Source organism: Danio rerio, chromosome 17, assembly GCF_052040795.2.
Source record: "Danio rerio strain M-AB ecotype USA chromosome 17, GRCz13ab, whole genome shotgun sequence".
NCBI lineage: Eukaryota > Metazoa > Chordata > Actinopteri > Cypriniformes > Danionidae > Danio > Danio rerio.
In genome coordinates, this window is record NC_141037.1 from 25,017,233 (window position 1) to 25,040,000 (window position 22,768).

General features: G+C 35.5%; 2 protein-coding genes across 7 annotated transcripts in view; one reads left to right on the forward strand and one right to left on the reverse strand.

The window, feature by feature from the left end:
• Positions 1 to 912: 912 nt before the first annotated feature.
• LOC110439032 (uncharacterized) lies at positions 913 to 3,671 on the reverse strand. 3 transcript variants are annotated; one of them, XM_087290508.1, is made up of 6 exons: positions 3,407 to 3,671; positions 2,750 to 2,816; positions 2,544 to 2,598; positions 2,394 to 2,470; positions 2,187 to 2,236; positions 913 to 1,888 (listed from the first exon to the last, which is right to left on the reverse strand). In XM_087290508.1, the coding sequence occupies exons 4-6, from the start codon at positions 2,396 to 2,398 to the stop codon at positions 1,143 to 1,145; spliced, it is 801 nt and encodes a 266-aa protein (XP_087146634.1). In that variant the 5' UTR covers positions 2,399 to 2,470; positions 2,544 to 2,598; positions 2,750 to 2,816; positions 3,407 to 3,671; the 3' UTR covers positions 913 to 1,142. The 3 variants fall into 3 exon arrangements, with proteins under 3 accessions (XP_087146634.1, XP_087146633.1, XP_087146632.1); XM_087290507.1 differs by having other exon boundaries at positions 2,750 to 2,819; XM_087290506.1 differs by lacking the exon at positions 2,750 to 2,816.
• Positions 3,672 to 4,265: 594 nt separating this feature from the next.
• Positions 4,266 to 22,768, forward strand: part of sgms1a (sphingomyelin synthase 1a) — a 37,138-nt gene continuing 18,635 nt past the window's right edge. For 2 of the 4 annotated variants that reach the window (XR_015512533.1, XR_015512534.1), the window contains exon 1: positions 4,322 to 4,499. The gene's annotated coding sequence lies outside the window, so the exon portion shown is untranslated. Of the gene's footprint in view, positions 4,500 to 4,590; positions 4,660 to 22,768 lie in introns of all 4 variants that reach the window. The other 2 variants (XM_087288971.1, NM_001007325.3) reach the window with 2 other exon arrangements.

Here is a 22,768-nt window from a genome sequence, read left to right on the forward strand (position 1 = left end):
ACTGTTGTGATTGGCTAAAGCAGACGTCTCACGTCAGCACGTTCTAGACGTGCACGAGCTTATTCCGGAAATCTTCCTTCTGCGTTCACACAGCGCAGCATTCCGGCAAATTGCCGGTAATGTTACAACTTCTCTTTCCGGAAAATAGCCAGAACGAATTTACCGGTATTTTCAAAAAGGACCTGTTCACACATACAACCTTTTCGGAAAATTGCCGGTAATTTTCCGGAAAGGTCTGTATGTGTGAAAGGGGCTATTGTCACAACGTAGAAAGACGTGAGAAGGCTGTAGCAACGTTGTCGTGCGACATTCAGCAACCGCGAGGCGGCGTTCTTACTACTTGTATTAATATTTTTTGTGGCAGTTTATCAATACTGCCTAGAATACAGGATAAGCAGCAATTCTTTTCCAGTATTGCTTAATATGAAATATTGTTCATTTATTTTTCCTATTTAATTTAACAACTGCATGTGTAAACTTTAAAGTGTAAAAATGCCACACAAATTAATAATCAAACTTTTTATTATATATTTCACAACATTTAATAGGCCTACATACAGCACACATACAGTATCTACTTATAAGCAAACAGTATAAAATAAAGTTTAGATTATATATATATATATATATATATATATATATATATATATATATATATATATATATATATATATATATATATATATATATATATATATAAATTAAACTAAAGGGTAAACAAACAAGAAAAGTAAACAAGAAATCATTAAAATGTAAATAAATATATAAATAAATATATAAATTAAAATTCAAACACTGGGCAGTGAAACTCTGGACTGGAGAATACAGCAGACCGGGGAGCACAGCTGAAGACCAGTCGTAGTTGTTGGTATGGAGAAAGCAGTCAGAGGAAGAAACAAATTCACATTTACATTTACATTTACATTTAGTCATTTAGCAGACGCTTTTATCCAAAGCGACTTACAAATGAGGACAAGGAAGCAATTTACACAACTAAGAGCAACAATGAATAAGTACTAAAGGCAAGTTTCAGGTCTGTAAAGTCTAAGAAGGGAAGTGTTAGTAGTTTTTTTTTTTTTTTTTTTTTTTTTTTTTTTTTTTTTTTGTACAATTAGTGTGATATTCAAAGAGGCAATTGCAGCTTAGGAAGTGAAGTGGAGACTAAATAGTTGAGTTTTTAGTCGTTTCTTGAAAATAGCGAGTGACTCTGCTGTTCTGATGCAGTTAGGGAGTTCATTCCACCAACTGGGCAGATTGAGCGTGAGCGTTCGCGAAAGTGATTTTTTCCCTCTTTGGGATGGAACCACGAGGCGACGTTCATTCACAGAACGCAAGTTTCTGGAGGGCACATAGATCTGCAGAAGTGAGTGCAGATAAGAAGGTGCTAGGCCAGAAGTCACTTTGTAGGCAAACATCAGAGTTTTGAATTTGATGCGAGCAGCAACTGGCAGCCAGTGCAAACGGACTAGCAGCGGAGTGACATGTGCTCGTTTAGGTTCATTGAAGACAACTCGTGCTGCTGCATTCTGGAGCAGTTGAAGAGGCTTGATAGAGTTAGCTGGAAGCCCAGCTAGTAGAGAGTTGCAGTAATCCAGTTTGGAGAGAACAAGAGCTTGAACAAGGAGTTGAGCTGCATGTTCAGATAAGAAGGGTCGGATCTTTCTGATGTTATAGAGTGCAAATCTGCACGATCGAGCAGTTCTAGAAATGTGGTCAGAGAAGTTTAGTTGGTCATCAATCGTTACTCCAAGGCTTTTCACCATTTTGGATGTAGTAATGGTTGCCCCATCCATCTGGATTGAAAAGTTATGGTGTAGAGTCGGGTTGGCAGAAACTACAAGCATTTCCGTTTTTGCGAGGTTCAGCTGAAGTTCAACGGATAATCCAGCTTCAGAGATCCACAGCAGACACAAGTCAAAATAGGCAGTGAACAAGAGAGGACAGATCAGAGCTTGACACAACAGCACTACACAGGAAATGACTATGACTAGCAAGTTATTGAAGTTTCAGACATTTATTGTAATTTCATTACATATAAAATCTCCAGAGTAATTATGTAGCCTACTTTATTTTAATGTTTTAATAATATATCATATACCAAAATTACATACAATTAAATAAATTTAGAGATAAAGTGAAAACAGTTTTGAGTTAACAGAAGTCAGAGTTAGTCTCCGAATACTTACTTAAATTATGAGAAGAGAAAGAACAGGCCCTGTAGTTGTGGCGTTGCTCGCTGTAAATTGAATGTTAAACTTAGTGTCATTTCAATAACAGCTGTACAAAATAATAAAGTAATTTTTCATAAGCATGATCTATTTTCCACATTATGGACATGCTGTTTTAGGTAACATAACTACATTTAATAGTAAATAGAGTAGTATACTTCTTACCTCATCCAATTCTTCTTTCCATGGATCAGGAATTACAGCAACACTGATCTGAGGTGAATTCAACAGCTGAAAACATTCTGAAAGACAAGTTACATGAGTAATTTGAAAACAACAGTGAGTGATTAAACAATAGAGTTTTATGCAACTTACGCATAATTAAAATCCAGAAATTATCAATAGAAGATTACCTCCATGTAAAAATAGCCTGTTGAGCAAAGAAAAGAGTGGGTTTTAAATAAAACATCAAAAGACCAATCAAAATAGAAATTTAGACTAGCAGACCTTTTAATTACTATCTATATTAATTAGGCATATGAACATTAATTTATATACTTTAACTTATAGGGATAGCTCACCCAAAACTGACAATTCTGCCATTTGAGCCTCATCCTTTATTTGTTGCAAACTTATTTAGCTTTTTTTCTGCTAAACAATAAAGAAGATATATTAAATAAAGCTGGAAAACTGTAACTATTTAATTCCATAGTCTTTTCCTACTATGAAAGCAAATGCTTACAGTCTTTAGTGTTCAACAGAATAAAGAAACCTAAAGGTTTGGAATCACTTATTTACAGGGCAAATAATTCGTGAGTACATATCATTTTTGAGTGAACTGTTCCTTTAACGGGACGCAATCTGCACAGAGATGTTTTGTTTTTAAAAGTTATTTTGTGTGTTTTGTAAAAAGTGGTTCGGCTCGTGTGATGAAGTATCATACTAACTGATCACGAAGGATATGGAGAAAACTGAACTTCAAAAACATTATTGTCCATTTGACTAAAGACAAGGCGTAGGTAAATAATCAGGAAATGTTTTATCGAGAGATTTAACATAATGATTTTAATGTTGTTGCCGTCCGTTAAAGGATTGCCGAAATGTTACTCGCTCGTAATAATTACGGCTTTTGTGTGTGTGTGTAATGTTGGAACAGATTGTTGTCGAAATCGTAGGTTTGTTTGAATATTCACGATTTACGTATCTTATTTAGCAAGAAGAAATAAAGCAATACTCACGTCTCCTCGGTCGTTGATGAATGAGACGACGGCTTGTTGAAATATAAACTGATTCAGCTGTGACCAGTAAATGTTGTACAGTGGTCGTCCACGCCACCTAAGCACAACCTAAAGCATGCGACCCTCATGATGTTTAAATGGCAACCTTATGACATCGTTGTGACAACCTTTAGCAACAACGTAGAATCCTCAACCTTTTTACAATGTTGGTACAACGTTGTAGGAAGGTCGCTACGTTGAGGCAACGTTGTGTGTTTGTTGGGTGGGATTGTTATTTTGGGGGTCTCGGGCTGAAAAGTTTGGGGACCATTGCAATAAATAATCCAAAAAATAAAGATCTACTTTAAATGTACATTGAAGTCTCTTTAGGAAGTAAGAGTGCATTCATGAAGTCTTATCAAGTAAAACAATAGGCCTTTGCAGCATTATATAAAACATTATTGTTTGTTTACAACTTATTTTCATAGATCGCATTGTTCAGGGTACCACACATATAATGGGCAACACAAAACCTAAGAGTTTAAGTCTGAGCATATGTTTATAGCAACAGTAAGCTCTTGCTTTAAACTGTCATAGACAAGGACTGTTTGCAAAGGCTTTGGAATGGGCTATATGCACAGCTGTTGTTTTCCAGCCAATGATAAACATCCGGTGAAAGCTTAATACGACTATTTTCAGTTTCATAAGGTTCTTTTTACAGCATCGATGTTGTAATGTTATTAAAATACATTCAGTTAAATAGTTTACACTCGCCAGTGTAAATCCAGCGTACATTCTGGTTGGACCTCCAAGAGGGGCGGGAAGCTGTGTTCCACGTCACAGAAAGTGGGACAAGACGGGATCCCCCCTCCCTCTCCCCTTCTTCACGCAGGACATACTGCTGTCTAAAATCCGCCCACTGACGTGCGCGGAGTCAGTCTCGTATACGCGGTTAAAACCACCAGCCCCATCAAAACACAGTTACCCACTTCTAACGGGCATAATCAGGCGACAGCAGGATATTCCGGAGAGGCTTGTTGTTTTGGCCTGGATCGGAGTCGCGTCGGATCGGACGAGCTACAAGTCCCCTCTGGGGAAAAACAACAACAACACGGTGAGTTCGACTAAAGGGAGCTGTTGATCTCCACTTCACCAGGGCCTCTCAAGAACACGTTTCTTGTATTTTGACGTCCTCCGTACGTTAGGTATTATAACCGCCCACTGTGGACTGGGGGAATGTGCTTTCCTCTAGGGTCGAGTGATCCTTTGGCGAGGTAATCTCTCTTTAATCGCTTGCCTAATCATCATGACTAGTTCTACCGTTTCGAAGGTAAAAAGATGCTTTACACGAGACACCAAGAGGGAATTTGCCACGTATTAGTAGCAAGCATTTATGGAAAAAATTCTGCGTGAGCTCGATGATCGTGTTAAAGTAGCGTTTGTTTTCGCCAGACGAGTCCGTTCACGAAAGCGTTTACAGTTTATTACACTCAGAGCTGTCACACGCTGACGAGAGTGGTGTGAAAAAAAAGTGATAAAATTGTTAGGCTGCCTTGGCCCACATGTTGCTCACTGTGGTTGTTGTTTATGCAACTTAGTGCGATCTAACATTTCCCCATTTAAAGTCCTTGTAAAATATACCACCCAGAGCGATTAAAGACATCGTTTAAACGAATGTAAAATTCATTATTTGAAATATTTACTCATTTTCAAGCAGACGCTTTTATAAACGTTGATTTCTGTGTGGAATTTAGGGCACGCAGTCAGTCGGTTATTTTCGTCTCCTTTAGTATGGCGACTTGAGCAAAGTTAGCAAACGTCACCCGTCTACAAGACGGTTATCCGAAACCGTTATGTCTTTCGTTGTATTTTCCTAAGTATTAACAAAATAAATCATAGGTTTCCTCTGCCAGAGAGCCATCTAGAAGCTGTTGCCATGGTTACATCCTAATTCGATTTCTGTTTGCCAGCGTACACATTCAGCAAACTCGAGCTGCTTTTGTTACTCGCATTTTGTGTTTACTAAAACATTATTGCAAAAAAAAAATGTAGGAATTATAAATACAGATAATTGTGATATCTTTTTATATTAACCGAAACCAGACAGTACATTTTCAGAACTTGACAAAAAAGTCAACTATATTAGTGGTTCCCAAAGTGAGTGTCGTTTGGTGATTTCCAAAAGTCAAATAAATTTTATTAAACTGTTAGAATTACCATGTTTTATCCATAACCCACAGAAGATAACAAAATAGTAGTTAATAGTTTCATAAAAAAAGCAACAACATGCAAATAAAAAGCCATCAGCCTTGTGTGTTTACGTTAGATTAACAACACAGCAATAGCGTCAGCTGAAGCAGACTGTCTTTACAGCAGCAGGTTAAACTTTCTGACCCCTTTATATAAGTCAAATAGATTAAAAATGAATACAGGCCACAACTGAATATTGAGAATGATCACTGAGTGGCGGTCTCCAAAATTAAACCAAGAATAGACTTGTGCTGAAAACATTGTCATCAGTCTCATTAGGTGAGGTTAATATAAAATTAAACAAATTAATAAATGACTATATAAATTATAGACTATGGTTATTAAACTTTTTTTGTGTTTTCAGTATACTCGTGTTTATATGGGCCTATATTGTTGCGTGAGCATCATTTGTACATTTATAACCACCTCAGAGAAATGTGAGGGTTGCGAGTCGCATTATTATTTTGGGGGTCGCATGTACTTAAACTAGATGATCATTTTACAAATCTGAGGCACATTTTATAAAGATCATTCTAAAAAAATGTGTTTCTGATAAATATAGACTAGATGCAAAACATTAAAATCTTTATTCCCTAATACTTATTGTTATTGTTTTATCAGGAAGTGCTGTCAGATTTTTCCAATATCGTGTAGCCCTACATGAAAGCATTTTAAGCGAAACCTTGTGATTCATAAAATGCAATTAAACAGACTTGTACAGGCAAAACACAATTAATTCCCTTGCTTCCTGACGATACATTAGGGCAGGGCTATTCAATTAGTTTGTCATGGGGACCAGTTCATGAAAAGCATGCTAATCGAGGGGCCGGAGAGATAAGACTTGCAATATAATTGATGACACAACAGCATAAGAGCCCATATGCTGTATTTGTGCTCATAAAGACATCCACATTGACTTTTTCTACATTTAATATGTTAATATGTTGTATTAGAAACTACATAACATCAATGCATTGTACAATGTGGCTTTTTTTAACAAGCATATCCAAATGTTGTATTTCAACGCACAATCAGTGTATTTCTTAAGTAGGCTTCCTCTACATTCAGACACATTCTTAGGTTATGTTTTAAACTGCTTAATTAGGGATGCAACGATTATAGATTTTGGTTGTACGATTTTAGTCTGAAGAATAATCATGGTTTCACAGTTATCACCATTATAATGTGTATATTAAATTTAAAACTCTACTAGTACAGAAAATAACAAGAAAACTGCTTTGTTTTAAAGTAATGTTTAATGCTGCTCAGTAACCAAATACAGCACAAAATATTAATAAAAAAACAAACAATAGTCCATTTCTTTCTTTGGACTTAAAAATAAATGAAAAATTTTGAAAACGGCTTGCTGCTATAGTTAATCCAATGCGCGTGCGTATCGGCACACATCGTGCGTAACTTTGTTTAGTTGCAGCATTTTTTTCCGTGCAACAGAAATGCGAAGCCTTCAATGAATAAAAGCGGGGTTATTAGTGGAATTGGGTAATCATTGCATCCCTATTAATGATATCAATGAATTGTACAAAAAGCCTTTTCTACAAACATATCCAAATGTTTCCAGCTGCTCGCACCTCTCGTTTAATGTCAGGTGACTCACTCTCTGCGCAGCCTTCAACTGCAGCTTGTGCTGTATTGAACAGACGCACGTCACTTAATAACTATAACGACCGTTTTTCAACTGGACTAAATTTATTTTTGATTTCTTGGTCACACTATTTGGAGGGCTGGAACAAATTGCCTAGAGCCGCCAATTGAAAAGCCCTACATGAGGGTTAAGAAACTTAACATTAGAATAAGCATTAGTAAATACTATTTTAATTAACAAAATAGACTGCTTTGAATGTTCCAAGAATCACATTGAGATCTTGTGAGTGTTTTTCGACCCAAACGTTTCTCAAGCATTGTTCTAAACCAAACCTTTTTTTTAAGGAAATAGGAAATTCAAATGCAATAGCACCAACATTACAGTGAGTAAATGAAAACAAAGCATCCCTTTAAGTATTCAAGTCTGTTGAGAGCAGCAGGAAAAAATATTTGTAATTCCTGGGAGTTCTTTGCACTCTGAATCGTGGCAGAAACAGATGAGTAACACCTGGTTGTGTCACATGAAACTCTTCGGATATTTCTCAATCACTGATTAACATGTGTTCACTACTAGTGCTGTAAAGCTACTGCTTTGTCTTCACAGTTCATACTGGACTTTGTCCTTTGTCTCTCTGGCTGCTTTATGTGGGGAATATCTGGAGGAGAATATTGATCAGCAAACGGCTGTTAAAATACATGGCATTGTTCAGAGAAAGAAAAATAACAGTCACAATTGCTTGTTCTGTTTGAGGGTTTAAAGTTTAAAATCTGGAGTCAGATGTTTTCTACGTTTTCAGCTCGGTAGTTTGAGATCCAGTGTTTACAGATTTACAAAAAGCAGAAGAGTCCCTAAACCACTTTTTTCTTCTCGGGAATAACCTGAAACTGGGCCATATCATGGGAATCACGGTGAGAAAAATGTGTTTCTAATTACTGAAAGTGAGAGCAGGAAACATTACAGGACATTCATATGGGTGTGCTTCACATATAAGCAAAAGGAAGACATAAATCACAGCTGTCTGGTGAGATGCGTTACTCTACGTATCTATGTTATCCTAAATATTTGTGATTTAAGTCAGATGTTATGAAAGATTATATCTCGTGATTTATCTGGTTTTGCAATGAGGATGTGCAGTCATTGTGAGAGTGATTTTACTCTCCACCCTTTTCTTTCAATAGCCACGCTTGCACAATCAACATTTTTCATTTGTTATTCTGATTAATCATTTTAATCATTCTGATTAAAAGATTTAGTGAAGTGTTTACATATGACTAGGTCCATCCGGATTCTGCATGTGCAGAATCCCGCAGATTTCCGCAGATTTTTAGGCCATCATTAATTCTGTTTATTTACTTGAGTAAATGTGTGTAAATCTATATTTATTTAGTTTTTTTTAATTAATTTCAGTAATATTATTGACTAATGTAAAAATGTTCATCTGATTTATGCACAATGCAGTTTGTACAGTAATATTTTTATTAGATATATTACATGACAAACCTTGCTTTATTTACCAAAAAAAAGTAAATCTAATTGGATTTGCATTCTAAACATTAAATAAAAGTTAAAAAGATATTATTTTTTGTTTCATATATTAAGGTTTTAGTTATGATACTTCCAAAATAATTCCACAAAAATCGGCAGACTTTTACCAAAATTGTCGGCAGATATAGCAAAAACGTCTGCAGATTCCATCTGGCCCTACATATGACGTTATCTTTTCCAATATGGTGATTACTTGAACCCTTATCTATTTCAATTTACATGCACAACTTTCATTTGGAATGGGCACTCTAGCCCATCCTGTTTTATGCCTTTCTTTCTGTCAAGATGAGTTTAGTTCCATTATTTCTAAAGGCTCGAGCACAGCCTTCACGCATAGCCCTTGCCGTGGCTGACATGTCCACTCAAAAAATGTAACTACATGTTGCAAAAACGCGTATCGTAAGCTCAGTGATTGGTCGGTGAACTGGGTGGGTGGGACTGAGAGCCATGCGACCCTTTGGAGCAAGTGCTCACAAGTGTCGAGTCCCGTAAAGGGGACCCTGATGGAAACTTTTGTTTTGTGTTTACCTTATGATTAAAATTGCTGCACATCTGCCAGTGCCCACCTCTGAATAAGCGAGTTTTAGTTACTTGTACATTAATATAGCATTCAGAAAAAACAAAATACCCGCAAAGAAACTTGACACAGAGGAACATAAAAACCTACTGCCATTTAGTGTTTCGGAAATGTTATTGCAGAGCAACACAAACAGCATGCAGAAGTATAAATGCATGACTAGGCGCAAGGCCGATCACTCGATGCAAAACCAGCCTTTATGTGCACTGTCTTTATTGTGTCAAGAAATGGTGTTAATTTGTAGAAATACTGCTGCTGGAAGGCATGGGAAGGCTATTTTGGGATGGTGGGTGCCGGTTGTAATGTGTATATTAGGCTACATTTACACAACAATGTAGCCAATAACCAAAAAGGTTTTTACTTCGGCTGCATTTAAAATCGGCAATTACTTGAGTAGGTACTACATTTAAAATAGAATTTACTACATGATCGTTAAAAAAAACAAACTATTTTCTATTTAGTATGAATGTGACTAGTTTGAATGGAACTCGGACGTACTACATCCACCATTTGTCATTATCCTTGAATTCTCTCACATGGCATTATGGGATGGTGTAGTGTTTTTATGAGAGGCACACTTCAGAATATTGCTGTAAGCATAATTCTGTTTTTGGAATTCTATGAATTTGGACATACTGACTCACATACTGTTTTTAGCGTACTATATATAGTATGGAAGTATGTGATTTAAGATGCAGTTCTTGTGTTTTTAAAAAGTTTCATGTCTACACAATAACATTTTTTTTAAATGACTTGAGTTTTACACACGTCTATGAAAACAACCAGAAATGCTGAATGTGGTATACCAGGCCATCATTTGGCACTGTCATCTTGTTAGTAAACAGTATCTCCAGGAAAGTGATGTCATGCTGTCAGGGGCCCAGCACCAATGTCTATGTGCAAGGTGTGCCTGTACTTTTGGTTGTAATGTGAAGTAAATCGGCTATTTGCTGATGAGGCGTTAGGAAACACTTGAGCGACAACACTACCACATACTCGGCCGTTGTTGTGCATCTTTGTTTACGCTTCTAATTAATCTACACAATCCCAAACACATACTGTGCATGTTGTAGTGTTGTCACGATACTGGAATTTCAGTATCAAGTTTTTAAAATGGCTATTTCTCGCTTACATTTAAGCGCATACTTAAACACAGCTGATTGGCCATTGTATTCAACAGAATTGACTGTGATTTGCTTTGAAGATCATCAATTCACAGCTGTCACCAAGTGCAAAGATACACAGAAACTGGAGCGTTTCAAAGCCACGAAGATCAGTCGATCCATCAGCAAATCGCTTATATGTCAGCTCATAGAAAGACCAGCTGATCGACACTGCATTAAAATGCTCCAGTGTCAGTGTATCAGTGTTTGCACTCAGTGAACTTCGTTGAAGAACTTGGAACTGATGATCTTCACGGCCAGTCACATTCATTTCTGTTGATTATGTAAGCACAATCAATCAATCAGCTGTGTTTAAGGTCATGCTCAACAACTCTCAAATAATAGAAGCAAATATGTATGTTTTTAACATTTTAGTACCGATTGCTACCAAACTCGATACTTTGACAACACTAGCATGTTGTCATCATTTTCAAAGACTAGTTTTTGGGTGTTACATTCACGATAATGACAAAACATCACAAAACACGTCACAAAAACACAATTCTCGTGTAAATGAACAGGCAAAGCAAATTTAGTTTCCTGTTTTTGGCTGAAAATGTCATGTAAATGGCTTCTTGGTGACCTGAATTGGAAATTAAACTTTTGAATGAGTAGCCACTTGACAGTCATTCATGCTATGAACAGGTGTGTTATCTGCTATTTCAAGCTTTTTGGAATGTTTGTTGGGGCGAATCATGACATAGAAGCACAGTATTCTGTTTAACAAATTAAACAGTGTGTATTTGTTTAAGTGTGTATTAGTGTGTATTAGTAGTTGATTTAACCATTTTTATTTTGTTTGCTTTACAGAAAGGTTTATCCCACCCTTCTCTTCTCTTCCCTTCTATCTGCTATCTATGATTATTTTAAAAAATTAGTCTACTATCTATGACCTGAAAAAATTAGATCGATTATAGGTTCTAAATGTCGATTTTGATTACCTATCAATTAATCGCCCAGCACTATTCTATATAGTGTATGCGCATCTTTCCTTATCAAATAAAAAGTTTATCCTACTCAGTTATGTGCATACACTTTTTATGCACATTTTCAAAATCTATGCACATCAACCGTTTTTATTTTTATTTATGCACATATCCAAAATGTGCATAAAAATAGGTGGATGGAAACGTTGTTACAGATACACACGTTCTCTTGTCCCTGTTTTTTTTCCCTGTTCATACAATCTGTCCTACTTAATGTGAAATATCATACAGTCTAATTATAGGAGGAGGTCTGTATTTTTGTCATCAATATCCCAGGGAGGTTAATAACAACATTCATCATGGGCCTTTTTCTTTATGGGTGGGCCAATTAGTAGTCACTATATCATGGAAAATATTTGTAGGTCCCTCTTGTTTTCAGAGTTCACAAAGATACATAAAGTTAGAGTTCTTTTCATCCCTGTTACCGCTGTCTTGTAATCGTTTGTTTCCTTTTTTAAATCTAGTACATGCTCTTCTAATGCTATGCAAACAATCTGCAACATGTAACACTGTGCAGATTTGTTTCGTATAAAATGTTAAGCAAGCTTCTATTCGTGCATTTCCTTGGCAGGTGGTGTTTTGATGTGGTTTTAAGTGCAAGACTCGAGAGTATTCCTGCGTGTTTTCAACCAGTTAATGCAGTGATTACACACTTCACTACATCGCATGCATAAAAATACATGATTACTGTACTCAATGCATATTAAGGAGGTTAAAATATCAGAGATTGATCTTATCAACAAACCGTGCAGGCTAAAGATGTAGCACAAGCTGAGTAAATTGGGGCAAAAACAACTTTAGACAATATTTCAGAATTTTATTTTTTTTATAGAGAATTTTTCAGATTGTTTGGTACTTAAAAAAAATAAAAAAATAAATAAATAAATAAATATATATATATATATATATATATATATATATATATATATATATATATATATATATATATATATATATATATATATATATATATATATATATATCAGTCCAAATGCCTTCAATACTTTGCATTGTTTTTCCACATTGCAGTAAATGTGGGCAGAATCTTGGAATTCAGTATAGTGTGGAATGTTATGTAATTTGGCAATGAATAAAGCATGACCTGTGATATAGACTAGTGTCTGTGAATAATAAACTGCATTTAAAATGAAGTCAGTGTGAATGACTGGCAGTTTCAATTATAGAAGTCACCTAATGCACGATAATATCATAATTGATATTTTAATGACATGTAAGCTGACATTATTAAGTATTCCACTTACTGTGGATAAAGACAAACAATTGACAATCCAAATGCAATCACTGTGTGACCAAACCTCTGCAGTCAGAAATCCCCTAAAATTATGAAAGCAAAAAAAGAAAACTTTCCCACCTGGGTTTTTATGTTTATTTATAATATGTGATCTACTTCAGTAATATCAAACACCAGCACGAGCGTCATTTTTTCAAATATATTTTATTAAACAAAAGGTTAATGAGTAATTTTAGACACTGCATGGCTTGTTTTTCCTGTTTCACCCATGAAAAATAATTCCAAAGAAAGCCAGAGCAAAACTGCAGTTTCGTTACTGAAATCTGACCCTAAGATCTTTTTGTAAACCAATCCATTCATGAAGGATTCACTTCATTTGTAATTAAATCAGCCATATTAAATGAATAGTTTGAATGAATGGTGACTCTTTACAATAGTTAATGTTAGTTAATCTATTTACTAGCATGAACAAATAATGAACAATAGATTTATAACAGTATTTGTTCTTCTTTGTTAAAAAAAAATAAAGTCCTTTATTGTTAGTTTGACTGACAATGCATGAACGAACTATTGTTAAAGGTCCAGTGTAGTGCTTTGAAATGTGCATTTTCTATTTAACGTTTGACGTAATCTCAACCAAAACATGAAAAGAGGGTGGGACATGGAGTAGCTCCTCCCCTCTCTAAAAAGAAGTCAATAGCGTTTTGTTTTATCACTGCTCTGAGAGTGGTTGAGCTCAAGTGCATCAAAAAAAAAGCAAATGAGAAGCCCCTTGAAGGGGGCGGGGCATGTCAGATACTAGAGACCATTTGATTTGTTATGATTAGATGAGAAACTGTATGGGTTGACGTGAATAAAACTGTTGATCCTTTTAGGCGGAAGTGACAAACTACAAGCTTTACATGCAGTGTTACATTTTCTAAACACGAATTTTGTCACTGTTTTGGAGCACACTAGGTTATACATATTCTAAAAACGAACAATACTAATAGTAACGTCTAAAAATCTTTATTTTAGTTTAATGGGACCTTTAACAAGCACAACTTTGGATTTTAAATTGCATTAGTAAATGTTGAACTGATTAATCATTGCTGTACTAGTATTGTTCCTTCCTATTTCACTGTAGTAAATGCATTGAATAAAAGACACATAATTGTTAAAACTGACCTAAAAGCACTAAAACACATGCAGTAAAAAGTTATCAATTTATTGTTAAAATATCAATATCTCACAACTGTAACTTCAGCAGCATTTTACCGTTTTATTTTTATCATATAAAATGATGTAAAAATTGTAGCATGTTCGAATAGAATCTCAACCTCATGGCTTCCCTTTCAAAATAAGTTTGATTTAACTTGATTTAATAGACTATGTTATTGTGCTGGTCACTTTTTATTAATAGTAAGACTTTTCTTCAGCTTCGTCCTAGTTTTTTTGGGGGTAGCCACAGCAGAATGAATAATAATTAATAATTAAAATAAATAATAAATTAAATTAAATAAAAGGTTTTCTTCCATATTTGCAATTTAATAGAAATACATTTGAATGATTTAAAAATAAAAATAAAATAAAAGCATTTCAGTCTAAAAATGTAATTGTAGCATGTGTGGAATTTGTGTAATGAATGGTTAGGAGCCATAACTTGATTTAATATAATCTATTAATAGTGCTCAAATACACATGTATTTGTATATTGTGATATGTTTAGTTGTGCACAATCGCTGATTTTACCCCTCATCCTTTTTTATTGGAGTTTTATTGGACTGTTTTAATGTATAAATACAAACATAGGAAAGTGAAACGAAGAAAGAGAGAAACACAGTTTTTTGATCGGAGTTGACTGTTACACTGCATGAGAATTTAGTAAACATCTTTAATTGAAGCGAAATTGGAGTAAATTTATTGCTCGACTGATTCACTGAAAATTCTAGTGGTCCAAACGGTTTAATTGGGCCTTAAGTATCCCTGCATATGGCACAAAAGTATGTATGTTCTTTTAATTTGAATTGTAAAAATGCATGCGTGTGTGCGTGCGTGCGTGTGTGTCTGTGTGTGTTAGGGCTGCACGATATTGGAAAAATCTGACATTGCAATATTTTATTTTGCTGTGATTTACAATATACTGCGATATGAATACAGTTTTGGCAGATGACTTGAATAGCTCTTTTTGGAAAAAAATCATTAGCTTTGATTGTAATAATCTTGTAGAGGGGTGAATCAAAGAAATTCCAGGAATAAATAAGATAGAACAAAGATAAAAGTTAAATAAGTAGTCAGTTATTCAGGTACAGTATTACTATACGATATTATCATGATATTATGTCCCCCATAATGGCAGATTACTATATCAGCGATATCATGAGTAAACCATGCACAATATATAATATTTGTAAATGAAGAGGGAAAATAAATAAAAAAATTATAAGATGTATTTTTTTTAATTAAAAGCACATATATTTCATAGAATTGCAACATTGATATATGTTTGATCCACCATTACAAGAAGAACCTCATGCATATCACTATTTTGTCCTCTCCTTATTATTGAATAATCAAATGTAATGTAAAATATAAACACTGTATGTTCTTCATTACTGATCAACTATAATAATCCCTACTCCACATTGCAGATTTGATTTTATTCGATTTGATTCATTTATTTTTGAACAGAAATATCATACATAAAATATCATTAACAAAAAATACATTTCAACATGGTCAAAAATGGAGTGGGACTATAAGCACAAGCTTATTATTTTCCCACCCCATTACCACATACATCATTCGTATATTACTTAAACTTATTTCTTCTTTTACTGATCTCTACTTTTTACATAAGACATATTTTATCCTTTTGTCATTTTTGACAAATTACATGTTGGATTCCATTGGTACCTTTACATTTTGTAACAGAGACGCAAAAACAACAAAAAAAACATTGTATTGAAAATAGCCATTAATTAAAATTTCATCATACCTTTCTCATTTTATCCTTTTTCTATCATCTTCATCATTATATTGATGTTGCAATGTGACTATTGCTAATGCACACATTGCGATCAATGCTGAAACGATATATTGTACAGCCCTAGTGTGTGTGTGTGTGTGTGTGTGTGTGTGTGTGTGTGTGTGTGTGTGTGTGTGTGTGTGTGTGTGTGTGTGTGTGTGTGTGTGTGTGTGTGTGTGTGTGTGTGTGTGTTTCTGCTCAGTTGTTTGTTGTGCTGTGGGCAAAAAATTCAAAGTGAGCACTGTAAGCCAATGCAAATGTTTACAAAACTGTCCAGGGATTACAGTACTCACTGTGACCTGCTTTATCTTTAATTATTCGTTAAAAGAAATCTGTTGTACTGCAAGCCAAATAAAAAATAAGCTATGAAGTAATAGAATGAAGTGAAATTTGGAAAAGTGCACAGTAGCACATCATGTAAATTCAAGGAAGTATTTCTTTGCGGTTGACTCATTACACATACATGCAGGGTGGAGTTGGGCTTTATGGGACAAAAAAGACGGCTATTTAGAGGTCAAATAATTCCTGCTCAGGATGGTTTTGCAAATATTAATGCTAATGAGATTCATTATTAAAAACATGCAATTTTAAAACTGGTAAGGCTGGGAGTCCGTACTAGAGTCCAATATGTTAAAAGAGTTGGGATTGGTTATTGTTGAGGTCAGTAAAGGAGGAGTACATGTTTTTAAATAACAGTAGTTAAGTTGTTCACTTCAAGGTTGAATCGGAAAAAATGATGATTAGAGTAACAGCTGCTCCTACTTCTTATTCATACAAGAAGGACCAGCTGTGGGAAAAATCAAGACCTTCAGCTGACTTCTGCTAGAAAGTCAACTTCACTTTAGGTTGTTTTCTCATGACTTCATTCGAAATTCAGATAGAGGGCAGAAAGTGATTCCTCTAAATAGTAATTGCTATCAGAACATCAAATTTTTTCTGTTTTATGTTGTTTAAATCAGCCGAATTAAGAAATGCTGAACAGCTTTTATGGACTTCCAAAAGTTTTATAGGGCTGGGCGATTAATAGGGGGGGAAATTCCGGAAACTGGCTGAAAAACAAGAAAATGCAGCATGTATTGAATATTTATTCAACACATCAGTGTGTACAAACTTGTGCTAGCGATTATTCATTTGACAGCACCAGTAAAGATGTGGTGTGTGTGTATAAATATGTTAATGTATTTTATAAAAATCAGATACAAGCACCATCACACTTATGCAAAATACAAGACATTATAAATAACGTTCCCTGCTAACTAATGGCTGTAGTGAAATCTCCTTCTTGTTTTGCAATAATCCTTGTCTATACTGGCTTTTCGGCAGAATAAACACCCGTAACATTAACGTCAGCAACGGTGAATGTTTGGTGATTATAAGTTCATTCCCCCTTAGAAAAATAAAAAAATATTAATGTAGATTATGCGTCCATGCTTTGTATGCTTTCATCTGTTATTTCGTGATGTCTGAAAGATATCCACATGGGGAAAAACTATTATAGTAATGAAGTGTATAATGTGTACAACCCATTTGTTAATGAATGCTACAGAATATACTGTATACTGTAAACTGATAAACGGTAATAAATAACGTTAGTATAAACTGTGGTGCATTTGTGATGGTGTATATCTATAGTGTAGAAAACTGAAGCCTATTGAATAATTTGTTTATTACTACTGTTTTGTTGTACCACAGCAACAATATAATTATATATTTTAGTTCAGTAGAAAGCTCGGCCCTCTTGATGATATAAGGATCATGCCCAACATATGTGGTTAATTTCTATTTATATCTTCATTGAAATATGGTATAAATCGCTATATAGATACAGACTTTCCTCTGTTTGAATCTGAATTTTGCACAACACCAGCAACATGTGATTGAAAACAACCAATAAATGAAACTTTTCCTTAGAGGAAATGTCAAAAGTTAGGTATGCATGATACGCACGTTGCTACTAAATAAACGTTTTTGTAATTTATTATTTTATCATTTATTTTACAAAGTTTGAAGTTAATATTTAAATGGTTTAACAGCACATTTGCATTGAGATGGTTTTTTGACGTCAGCTGACACTCAAAATAAAATAAAAAAGTGACACATTAATTTGGCTGACACTTTTGTCTGAAGTGACTTACAAAATGAGGAAGGCATTAATCAAGTCCTTTATGAAGAGGCAGTAAATGAAGTGCTATTAATACATAAGGTCTAACACTGTTAGAAAAAATAACAATAGAATAATGGAGGGGGTGAGAAATGTGGAGATAAAATCTACACTGTAAAGCCCAACAGTCAACTTTATCAAGTGAAATGAGTGTAGTTAACTCAAAATTGACTAAAAGTTAATTATTTAAATACATTACTTCAGCTTAAATTGAGTAAGTTCACAACTTCACAGTACTCATATAGATTAGTTTTTACTCATGGTTTGTAGCAATCGGTTTTTTCAAACGGTTTGAGTTGCCTTAACTTATTAAGTTTTACAGTACTCAGTTGGTTTGAGTTCTTTTCATTTATTGGGTTTTACCGTGCTCAAATTGCTTCGTTTAGTCAACTGGAGTAAGTTCACAGTACTCAGGATTAGTTTTTGAACTTGAATAGTTTGTTGCAATCTATTTGCTCAAATGGTTCAAGTAACTTTACCTTTTTGGGTTTTACAGTGTTGAATTCAGCTGACATTTAAAGGCCTAATTAACTCAATTAGGGCGATGATTGAACAACAGTCGTTTGTTCAGTAGCCAATTAAAAAGTATTTTTAAGGGGGCTAAAAATATTGACCTTAAAAAAGATTTTAAAGCTGTATCAATTCCAGCCAAACTAAAAGAAATAAGATTTCTTTCTCCAGAAGAAATAATATAATACTGTGAAACTTTGAAAAAAATTCCTTGCTTTGTTAAATAATAATTTGCCTTCAACTGAGTACATTTTTTTCACTTCATTGGCTTTCATTGTCTGGACAGACTGACTTTCTTTAAAATTAATTCTTTATTTTATACCATGGAAAGAAAGCATTTTTTGGAGCAACAAAAGTGTGAGTAAAAGATGACAAAATATAATATAACCCATATATAATATAGTACTAATGTTTATATCATAAAACATTTACATCATGTAAATCAAAAAACAACACTAGTGCTAGCTTGACACTAGCACTGGATTGACAAGCAGGCACAATGTAAAACTATACTATAAGTAGCATTGAATGCAGGCGTCTAGCTAATGCATAAATGAAAATAAACACAACAAAAATAGTGTCTGTGGCAGATTCAGGCTTAGCGCTATGTAAAGCTACACGTCTGTGAGGAGGATGTGGGCTGAATATGTAGGCCAGGGTAGCACGGACAGCATTAAATTGGTGTTGGTCTTAGTCTTAGAAGCGCTGATGAATTAATGCTTTTGAGGTCTGTGATTGACTTGATTTTCCTCATGGTAGAGTGAAATGGTTTATTTCATCTCTGAGTCACAGAGACGAACACTCAAGACGTTTCCTAATGGAAAAATCCGCACACTCTTGCAGAGCTCAGTTGGAGATTAAAGTCGATAGTTTGCTTTGCTTCTCTAAAGAAACATTTACTTTCCCATAACCTGCTAAAATGAAGAAAAAAAACAAGCTAGTGGGAAAGTAGAGAAATTGAATCTCTGAAGGATAATATGTCTGAATGGTTATGTTGTGTAACTGGTCTTTCATACATGTGAATCTGCATAAAAGATTCTATTGTGTGACCTTTGATTTGGTGTCGTAAGATGTAGAGTATTGACCTTTTTGTTATAACTCTCTTACAAAATTACTAGCATTTAATGGCATCTGTGACTTGATTTGTTTTCTTAAGTTACTTAGATTCCTAAAAATGTTCTGTATTTTCCTTAAAGTGTATATATACTAGTTTCTGTGTAGGCTAGACAAGTTTGAAGTGAACCAAAAATAAAAGTATTTTGTAAAGGAAATGTGAAATGATAATAATTGAGAGCAATGTTCCTGAGCCTCTTTATCACCACAGACTGGTCAACGTTTGACTATTTTACTGCGGACCGGAGGTGGGGGCTGTACTAGGTTGCTAGACGACAGCAAAACGTTGATGTCACTCTGATACAAAGCACTGCAGCAGCGTTTGGGTGTTCTGTGTTTGTGAGATATTTACTCTACCAAAATATGTATATTCCATACAAGCTGAAGCAGATTGGTCAGTTCTTGTCATGTGACCTGCGATGCGCTCGCGGGATTCATTCAACTGGGTGTGTCTGGAAACAATGATCTTGTGCCAACTCTAGAAACTACGCGATATGCGAACGGCCTCTTAAAGGCTGTTGACATTTGGGATCTCGGTCAGTTGATCTTCTTGCACAGCAATGGTAGATTCAACTAATTTGTTGACAAATGGCTTGCGGATCCATTCCTTGGAAGTTCCGTGGGTCCTTCACTGGGCCTTTTCCCTTTAGCAAAGAAACTTTCCAAAGACGTCTGTTTCTTATTTTGCTGCTTGTGGGCGGTCCAGTACCAATTGATCCACAGACTGGTGCCGGTGGTTGAGGACCACTGATTTAGAGAATGTGTTGTCAAACAAATGGCTTAGACTTAGTGTATTGGTGAAGGATGTGGTGCTTTTAACACGTGCAATTGTAATAATTTGTTTAGGTTTGTGGTGAAGCAGTGGTGCAGTAGGTAGTGCTGTTGCCTCACAACAAGAAGGTCGCTGGTTCGAGCCTCGGCTCAGTTGGTGTTTCTGTGTGGAGTTTGCATATTCTCCCTGCGTTCGTGTGTGTTTCCCCTAGGTGCTCCGGTTTCCCCCACAGTCCAAAGACATGTGGTACAGGTGAATTGGGTAGGCTAAATTGTCTGTAGTGTTTGAGTGTGTGTGTAAATGTGTGTGTGGATGTTTCCCAGAGATGGGTTGCGGCTGTAAGGGCATCCGATGCGTAAAAACTTGCTGGATAAGTTGGCGGTTCATTCCACTGTGGCGACCCCGGATTAATAAAAGGACCAAGCTGACAAGAAAATGAATGAATGTTTAGGATTGTTGTATTCACTTGGAAAAAAGATTTACACACAGACGTGCTGCTTTATAACAGTTGTAATTCTGGTCTTAAGTTACACAGACACTGTTACCTTTTAAAGCAATCTATTGGATACAGTGACATAGAAATGAACGTTTGTGAGTTAACTGGAGTGTGAAAGCTCTTGAATACACATTGACTTTGGGTGTTTTCCCAGGTACTTACCAAGTACTGGGGGAAACCGGGGCACCTGGAGGAAACCCACACGAACTTGGGGAGAACATGCAATCTCCACATAGAAAGGCCAACTGGCCAAGCCAGGACTCGAGTCGAATCAATGCCCTTCTTGCTGTATGGCGACAGTGCTAACCACTGACCCACCGTGCCACCCCAGAAAAATAAGTTATAACTGATAAAAAGCAGCAGAGACTGTACTTCGTCAGCTGAGGAAGTTTAACCTGCCACAGGAGCTGCTCGTGCAATTCTACTCAGCTGTCATCCAATCCATTCTCTACACTTCAATCACCGTCTGGTTTAGCTCAGCTGCCAAAACCGACCTCAGTAGACTACAGCGAATAGTCCGGACTGCTGAATGAAACACTGGCTCTACCCTTCCTACCTTTTAAGAACTGTACTCTTCCAGAGTGAGTAAAAGGGCTCGCAAAATCACTCTGGAGGAATTGCACCCAGCACACTACCTGTTCGAATTGTTACCGTCTGGTCGGTGCTTCAGAGCACCAAGCACAAAAACAGCCAGACACAGAAAAAGTTTCTTTCCTCAGGCCATCTACCTCATTAATAGTTAAATATCCCCCAACTATGCAATAAATATGTGCAATACTTTCTCATACGCATTTATTTTGTGTTGTCACTTGTCACTTTATGTACACTGGAAGCTTCTGTAGCCAAAACAAATTCCTTGTGTGTGTGAAGCACACTTGGCAATAAAACTGATTCTGATCATTTATGCAATATATTTGTGCTCATTAGTTCACTTCAGATGCATGCTACTGGATATATGTGGGACCTAATTTTTCCATATCTTTCACATTATTTTAGCATAAATTATGTGTGGGAAAAAGTGTTAGTTTTGCTAATGATGCCTGAGCTAACATTTAAGCGAATCTGAAATTTGTTTGGAAAAATATTGTTTAGAACAACTGCTAAAAGCACACAAAATGGATTCTTGCTCAACATGATAAAATAATATAAACCGCTACTGTTCCTTTATAGCACACTAAACCTTTACAGTCTTCCTCTGAGTCACACTTTGATGGCGTATTGCTGCTGTAAAGGCACACCAAGGTCATGGTCAGCCATTGTGAAGTTTTAGGCAGTCTGATTGGTTGTTAAGTTACAAATTAGAGTGTGAAAACCAAAACTGAAATGATGAAACTTTTAAGTCAAACAGGAACACAAAGAAGCCTGCTGTCATTTCATCACATTTCTTTACTTTTAAAATGATCAGATTATCAAAAATATTAATGCACAAGCAAATATTTGTCTCTTTGTGGTGAGCGAGAAGTACTGTGAAAATGCTATGTTTTAAACTCGTATGCGTGCAGCACTAGTTCAGATTTTCTTCCAATACACACTGTTAGAATCCAAGAAGAAGTGCTTTATTGTCCTATTTGTGTATTGACCTGCACAAGCCTATATGTTTGTGTGCTAGTGCCCGACTACTGTATGCAGTTAATAAAGACATCAATGTGTGCTCTTTGGCCAGACATTTTTCTTTATGTACAGTAATATTGGCTAAGGACAAAAGTTCTCCTGTAGGACAGTAGCAGGCAAGTCAGATATTATGTAAGTTTCTCCAATGACACATGACTGTCCTCACCTAGTTTGCATACTGAAAAACAATGAAGACAATGTGTCTATGACGTATACATTTTAGTGGCCTGATTAAAACTCTTCTGTTCTCATTTTTGTAGACTGCAACCCTTTGTATGCATATATATTTAGGAGTCACGTGTGTGTTCTGTAAATATTTACCACCTTTTGTGTGTAG

What these genes read in the sequence shown, in the direction of transcription:
- LOC110439032 (XM_087290506.1), bottom strand. An exon ending in TTTCTCTTCTCATAATTTAA is followed by an intron (nt 1,889 to 2,186) that starts GTAAGTATTCGG and finishes GGATCTCTGAAG; the next exon opens with CTGGATTATCCGTTGAACTT.